The sequence below is a fragment of the Mandrillus leucophaeus genome, unplaced genomic scaffold (assembly GCF_000951045.1).
Source record: "Mandrillus leucophaeus isolate KB7577 unplaced genomic scaffold, Mleu.le_1.0 Scaffold3, whole genome shotgun sequence".
Taxonomy (NCBI): Eukaryota; Metazoa; Chordata; class Mammalia; order Primates; family Cercopithecidae; genus Mandrillus; species Mandrillus leucophaeus.
In genome coordinates this window covers 10823285-10831142 of record NW_012103142.1, presented here as the reverse complement: position 1 = coordinate 10831142, position 7858 = coordinate 10823285, and the positions used below count along the sequence as shown (strand labels likewise).

The 7858-nt window shown below is 47.7% G+C and overlaps 1 protein-coding gene across 5 annotated transcripts in view; it reads right to left on the bottom strand.

The window, feature by feature from the left end:
• Positions 1-7858, bottom strand: part of PPP2R5D (protein phosphatase 2, regulatory subunit B', delta) — a 27237-nt gene that overhangs the window by 15687 nt on the left and 3692 nt on the right. For 3 of the 5 annotated variants that reach the window (XM_011986756.1, XM_011986752.1, XM_011986754.1), the window contains exon 2: positions 5704-5781. The exons of 1 other annotated variant lie outside the window; for it this stretch is intronic. Coding sequence is in view for 3 of the 4 variants with exons in the window: in XM_011986752.1 (XP_011842142.1) it covers positions 5704-5781 (78 nt within the window). In the remaining variant the exon portion in view is untranslated. The remainder of the gene's footprint in view (positions 1-5703; positions 5782-7858) is intronic. One more of the 5 variants, XM_011986753.1, reaches the window with a different exon arrangement.

Below are 7858 nucleotides of genomic sequence, written 5' to 3'. Positions count from 1 at the left end.
TAGAAAACTTAGGAGGGCATGGTGGCGCATGCCTGTAGTCCCAGCTACTTGGGAGGCTGAGGCAGGAGAATCGCTTGAACCTGGGAGGCGGGGGTTGCAGTGAGCCGAAATCACGCCACTGCACTCCAGCCTAGGCAACAGAGTGAGACTCCGCCTCAAAAAAAAAGGAAAGAATAAACATGAGTTTAATAGGCAAAAAAAGACACAGGCGAAATAAAGCAGTCCAGACCAGTGGAACTGCATCTGTGAGCATCCTGAGTCATATAAAGGGGTTGTCATATCAGAAGACAGGAAGTTGGGCAGGGCACAGTAGCTCACACCTGTAATCCCAGCACTTTCAGAGGCCAAGGCAGGAGGATTGTTTCAGTCCAGGAATTCAAGACCAGCCTTGGCAACACAGTAAGAACCTATCTCTACAAAAAATACAAAACTTAGCTGAGCACAGTGGCTCGTGCCTGCAGTCCCAGCTACTCAGGAGGCTGAGGTGAAAAGATCCCTTGAGCCTGAGAGGTTGAGGCTGCAGTGAGCCATGACTGTACCACTGTACTCCAGCCTGGGGAACACAGTGAGATACTATCTCCAAAATAAATAAACAAACAAACAAACAAATAAATAAATAAATAAAAATATGGGAAGTTCGGTGGGACACAAAGCCAGGACTAACGCTAGAATAAGAGTGGGGCCAGCTCAGAGGGGTTGAGGGTGCCATGCTAGTGAGTTTGGATTTTAACTTGTAAGCAGTGAGATGCCAAAACAGGTTTTTAAGTAGAGGACTGATAAGACCAAGAAGGTTTTTAGAGTAACAACTCTGGCCTCAGAGAGGACAGGCTGAAGTGGGGGAAAATTTATTCCTCCCTCTGTCCCTACTCCAGACTCAGGACAGGGCTCAGCACGTACAGGAGTCTATGACACTAAATTTTTATTTTTATTTTTTTGAGATGGAGTTTTGCTCTTGTTGCCCAGGCTGGAGTGCAATGGCGTGATCTTGGCTCACCGCAACCTCCATCTCCCGGGGTTCAAGCGATTCTCATGCCTCAGCCTCCCTAGTAGCTGAGATTACAGGCTGGAATTACAGGTGTGCACCACCATGCCTGGCTAATTTTTGTATTATTAGTAGAGATGGGGTTTCACCATGTTGGCCAGGCTGGTCTCGAACTCCCAACCTCAGGAGATCCACCCGCCTCAGCCTCCCAAAGTGCTGGGATTACAGGCATGAGGACATTGAATTTTTTTCTCCAAGGACAGATCAGGAAAGACCCTTACCTGCAGAGGCAGGTCAACAGTGTCTGATCTGATATCCCGAGGCTCCTTTCCATTCTAGGATTTATTTCTAGAATCTTAGAGCTAGCAGTATCACTTCATTAAAGACCACAAGAGACTCCAGAGTCACACAGACCTAGGTTGAATTCCAGCTCTGCCTTACTGCCTTACTGGCTGAATAAAAGCTACTTAACATTTCCTTTTTTTTTTTTTTTGAGACAGAGTCTTGCTCTCTCCCCCAAGCTGGAGTGCAGTGGCACAATCTCGGCTCACTGCAACCTCCACCTCCCAGGTTCAAGCAATTCTCCTGCCTCAGCCTCCCAAGTAGCTGGACCATGCCTGGCTAATTTTTGTATTTTGAGTAGAGACAGCGTTTCACCATGTTGGCCAGGCTAGTCTCCAACTCCTGACCTCAGGTGATCCGTCCTCCTCGGCCTCCCAAAGTGCTGGGATTACAGGCATCAGCCACTGTGCCCAGTTAATATTTCTAAGCCTCAATTTCATCTATGAAATGGGAATAATAATAATAAAGGGATCTCAGGGGAGTATTGTGAAGGTTAAATGAGACAATGCATGCAAAGTACTTAGCACGGTGCCTGCTACATAGTATTGCACAGTATTCTGTCCCTTACCCCCTTCCCCCACCAAATTCATGTCCACCTAGAATCTGTGAATGTGACCTTACTTGGAAACAGGGTCTTTGCAGATGTAATCAAGTTAAAATGAGATCATACTAGATTGGGGTGAAACCTAAGTCCAATATGACTGGTGTCCTTACAAGAGGAAAATTTGGACAGAGACAGAGACACATGGAGGAGAATGCTGTGTGAACACAGAGGCGAGATTAAAGTGATGCATCTACAAGGAATGCCAAAGATGGTCAAAAGCCACCGGAATCTAGGAGAGAGATGTGGAACGGATTCTTCCTTAGAACCTCTGAAGGACATGGCCCTGCCAACACTAATTTTACAACTTTTGGCCTCCAGAGCTGAGAGAGAATATATTTCTGTTTTTTTGTTTGTTCGTTTTTTGAGACGGAGTTTCACTCTTGTCGCCAAGGCTGGAGTGCAATGGCACGATCTCCATTCACTGCAGCCTCCGCCTCCTGGGTTCAAGCAATTCTCCAGCCTCAGCTTCCCCAGTAGTTGGGATAACAGGTGTGCCACCATCACGCCCAGCTAATTTTTTTTTTTTTTTTTTTGAGGCGGAGTTTTGCTCTTGCTGCCCACTCTGGAGTGCAATGGTGCGACATCGGCTTACTGCATCCTGTGGCTCCTGGGTTCAAGTGATTCTCCTGCCTCAGCCTCCTGAGTAGCTGAGATTACTATGTTGGTCAGGCTGGTCTCGAACTCCTGACCTCAGGTGATCCACTCGCCTCAGCCTCCTAAAGTGCTGGGATGACAGGCATGAGCCACCATGCCCAGTCCAATTTTTGTATTTTTAGTAGAGACAGGGTTTTACCATGTTGGCCAGGCTGCTCTCGAACTCCTGACCTCAGGTGATCCACCCGCCTCAGCCTCCCAAAGTGCTGGGATTACAGGTGTGAGCCATTGGACCTGGCCTATTTCTATTGTTTTAAGCCACCCAATTTGTAGTAATTTGTTTTGTTTTGTTTTGTTTTCTTGAGACAGGGTCTCATTCTGTCACCCAGGCTGGAGTGCAGGGTGCTACGATCATTGCCCACTTGAACTCCTGGACTCAAGCGATCCTCCACCTCAGCCTCCTGTGTGGCTGGAAGTACAAGTGCACATACCCCCATACCCGGCTAATTTTTTATTTTTTATTTTTTTGTAGAGACAAGGTCTCTGTATGTTGCCTAGGCTGGTGTCAAACTCCTGCCCTCAAGCAATTCTCCCACCTCAGCTTCCCAAAGCATTAGCATTACAGGTGTGAGCCAGTGTGCCTGGCTTATTTGTAGTAGTTTATTATGGCTGCCCTAGGAAACTAACACAAAGTAACTGCTCTATAAAATACACATTAACTGCTATAACTATTAGATCAATTAGAAAGGCTCTGGCAAATGCTTGACAGAACAAAACTAGCTAGAAGAACCCAAACTTTCAGACAAGAAAAGGGCAAGGGAAAGACTATGCCAAACAGCTTTTGAAGACCACAGCCTCACATCCTAGCTCGAACTTTTCCAGCATACCCCTGCCATCCCAGACATGAGTACATGTCTAGAAAATTATGGATAATTCTTGCTGCCATCTCATATCTGTGAACCCTGAGCAGCGTTTCATCAAACAGCCCAAGGTGAACTCAACACCCTCCTTTCCCAGATTGCTTGAAATAGACCTATTGTCTTGGGCATATTTGTTTAAAAGGCAGTGAATAAATCATAGCAGCTGATCTCAGCATACTCCTTAACCTGTTCAGGCTTCATTTTCCCAACTATGAACTGATAATGTCAGACCCTAAGGTCCTTTCCAGCTCTAATTTGAAATTGGTGCATCTGTTCATTCACTTGTTCACTCATTTACTCACTAATGCATTCAAATGCTAGGTGCTTCTGCTGTGTCAGGCCCTTCAGGGGTGAATGAGAGCCTCATGGAGCTCCTGTGCTAGCTAACACAAGAGACAGCCGATAAAACAATGAATTCACAAGGAATTACTTCATTACAGTCATGTTTAGGTGCTACCGGCGCTACCAGGCACTGAGGGCCAAAAGAGTAACTAACAGGAGCCCTCGCGAGGGATAGGGGTGGGTGGTCAAAAAGGCTGCTTTAAGGAAACAACATCCCATCTAAGAGCTAAAGAAGTAGGAGCTAGTTAGGCAAAAGGTGGGAACTCCCCATTAAATTTTCCTTCTTCTCCCAGGATTTTCATGACTTAGAAAATCCTGTTTCTTGCTGCTCTCAACGTCAAGTTACGAGCTTCCAACCACCTTCCCTGTGGGTCCCACAAATGTCATCATTCCTGAAAGGGATATTGAGCCCAGAGTGTGTCTTCCCAGAAGCATTTACTATGAACCAATTGCACAAGTACACAGAGATAGGAAAGAAGCAATGCAGAATAACATAGCTCCTTCCCTTGGAGTTCACAGTCTGAGAGACACAGATGGGAACAAATGGTCACAGAGCTGAGTGATAAGGATTATTAAAGAGACATTTAGAATACTGCATAAGGGCCGGGCACAATGGCTCACACCTGTAATCCCAGAACTTTGGGAGGCTGAGGCAGGTAGATCACCTGAGGTCAGGAGTTCAAGACCAGCCTGGCCAACATGGTGAAACCCCGTCTCTACTAAAAATATAAAAAATTAGCCAGGCATTGTGGCACATGACTGTAATCCCAGCTACTCAGGAGGCTGAGGCAGGAGAATTGCTTGAACCTGGGAGGTGGAGGTTGCAGCGAGCCGAGATCGTACCATTGCACTCCAGCCTGGGCAACAAGAGAGAGACTCCATCTCAAAAAAAAAAAAAAAAAAAAAGTAGAATACTACATAAGTGCAGAAGAAAGAATAATTCCTCTTCTGTGGTCCTCAACTTCCATGTCTATAAAATGGGGAAAACCTACTCTGCTTCTGATTACTTAAATGAGGCCTAAAATGAGGTGTGAAAACTGCTTGTGCCTCTCTAGAGGTGACCTATCAGCAGAAGTACTGAGAAACATCTAAACGCATAGTTAACCCCAAACATATGCTCATCAATCTCTTCTCCCAAAAAACCGTAAGACCTGTCCATAACTAGAGAGCTGTGTTTCCAGTTCTCCTCCATCCCTCTGAACAGTTTAGAGCAGGAGGGAGAAAGCAGAGAAAGCATCGATCACCAGTTTCCAGGTAGGATGTGGTGGATGCTCGCTGTATATGTTCACAAGATCATTCACCATCCAAAGCATCCCACTGTGCACGCTCGCAAACTTTCATGGATATACTGTATACTTCCTTAAGTCTCTCCCTCTTCTGGTGCTCTCTCGGCTTGCTGTTTATTGCTTTATAGCCCAAGATTGCTAAGCTGCGCTGACCTCTGCTCAGGACTGTCTTTTAGTCATGCTCACATTCAATTGTGACCAAGGGTAGTGGGCCCAGCTGGGCCCAACTCAGGGACACCAGCCCCTCCCAATCTCCTGCCCCACCCAGAGTCATGCTGAAGTCACTTGTTACCCCATCAAGTGTCTGTGGACTTTTCCCCTTCTGCCCAGGATCCCAGAACCTCCAGCTTTTTGCCCCAAGAAAAAGGAATTCTCAACATTCCAAGTTGGTAAGCAGAGAAACAACTTTCATAGGAATCTCTGGGGAGTCTGAAGAACTAGAGAATGTATTTGGTCTATACCAACCAAAGGGAAATCCTGCCTGAGCACAGTCTGGATGGGCTGTCCAGGTTCCTCCCAGGATATGGAAGCCTTCCCTTCCGCCTCACCCCCTGGGATCCCCTACCCCACTAGCCATCATGGAGTTGCGGGTGGCACCTACATCATATCTAAGGCTACGCCTACATTCATTACCTCCTCAGTGTTCTCGCCTCCACCATCCTTGCCCGAACTGGTAGGCTTGGCTGTGCACTTGGCAACCTTGGGGGGCTCCTGAAAGGAGAAGATGAAGGTAGAGTTAGCAGATGCCAGGGAAAGGGAGAGGTCTTATCTGGCTCCCTTAGATCTTTGTTGCAAATATCCTCTGTCCAGGTTCAATTAGAACCTACCTTGTGCCAAGCTGGAGTAGGTGGAGGGATCTACACAGAAGGAGATTCAGCCCCTCCAAGAGTTTAAAATCTGGTTAGAAAGTTACCCCAAACACACACTAATTCAGCATGAGAGTGATCCTTCATCTTTCACCTCATTAGGCTGGTGCAGAGGTTGGGTCTGGGAGGGCCTTTGCTCAGGTCAGAACCAGAGTGAGGAGGCTTAAGGAAAAAGCATCAGGGAACAGTTGCTCACTGGCTTCTGGCTAACATGGTCAAAGGGGTGCCGGAGGCTTTCATGCTGGAGTGCAGGGAGTCACCACTCTCCCCTCACAGCTACCTGGAAAGACTGGGAGGCAATTTTTGGATGTCACAGATAGCGCACAGACAACAAGGTGCTACTCGGCATTTAATCAGTAAGGTCCAGGAATGCTAACAGGTACAGAACTGTCCCACCCAAAATGCCAAGAGCACCTCAGTTGACAAGCACTGAGACAGGGATGGGGGTAAAACCTGAACTGTTACAAAGAGTGAGCACTAGTCTGAAGTCTCCTTTGGGAACCTGGCAGCTGGCTCAGAGCCCTGGCCTGCCCAGCATCTCTTCCTATGCTTCGAGCCAAAAAAAGCAACTGCACAGGGACAGGATGGGGAAAATGTGAAAAAGACTTGGGGATTTAGGTCTGGCTGCAAGCTCAACACAAATCATCCATGTGCAGCTCACGTGACCTTCCATCCTGTTAACAGACCTGTGCAAACTGCTTGGCACTGACAGGGCTATCCTGGAGGATCTGGTTCAGTCATGAGCATCAAGCTTGGGAGGGGCCATGACAAATCCTAGTTTTTCTTAGAGGGAAATGTAACCCATACTGGGAGTGGATTCAAAGGCATGTCCCAAGACCAACAGCTGCAGGAACTGGGATAGTTAACAATGGAAGGGAGGAGTCATGAGGGATGGAGAAGCAAGATGGATCTTAAACAAATGAAGGGCTGCCTTGGATGCAACTTGTCCATATGGACAGAGGCATGAGAGCAAAGGGCTGAAGTTGCAAGTTGGGCTGAAGCTCCAAACAAGAATTTTATCATGGAGCAATGGCACTAAAACTGGCCACCTAGTGAAGCCAAAAGCTCCCTAACCCCTGAGAACATCCAAGCAGGGGCTGGGTGACCTCCTGTAAGGCATGTTGCAAAAGAAATTCAAGCTTTTAATGAGGACTGGAGGATCTTGAAAATTACTTCCAGCTCTGAGATTGTGCAATTCAATAGCAGCCAAGCCCCTTCAGTGAGAAGTGTTAAATCAAGTTATTGTGACTATGGGGGCAAAAGGATTTCAGGGAGAAGAGAGCTCTGTGTGGGCTGGAGTAGGGGGAAGGCTTCTTGGAGGCGGGGTGGAAGAAAGGTGTGGTGTAGAGCAGCTCGATGCAGTAGGGGGAAGGGGTTCCTTCTCTGGGCTGAGCACGCTCCTGCTGTATACTAACCCTGCTGGCCACACTGACCCTTGACAGTGGCTGAGAGCATGGGGTGGAGAGAAATAGGCTGGGGGCAGGGTGCAGGCAGGACACAACACTGAGGTGTCTGCACACACCCCAGACATGAACCCCTTGGACAAAGCTGACCCATCTTCATACATCTCTGATCTCTCTATTAGATCATAAGCTGCTTATTCTTTTGTGTACCCCTCCACCCACCCTACAGCACTCAGCATGATGCCTCAGACATATCTTTCAAAGAATGCGCCTAAGAGAGATCCAGCTGCCTTAGTGTGTGGGTGTGAGTGGGAGTGGAGAAATCAGGCCCACCACCCTTGCTCCCTGGCTCCTGCAGAACAGGTGCAGCACACATACTTCAGCCCAGCTCAGCCATCAAGTGCTGTGTAGAACAGAGGTTAAAAGAACATGTTTGGGCCGGGCACAGTGGCTCACGCCTGTAATCCCAGCACTTTGAGAGGCCGAGGTGGGTGGATCACGAGGTCAGGAGTTCAAGAC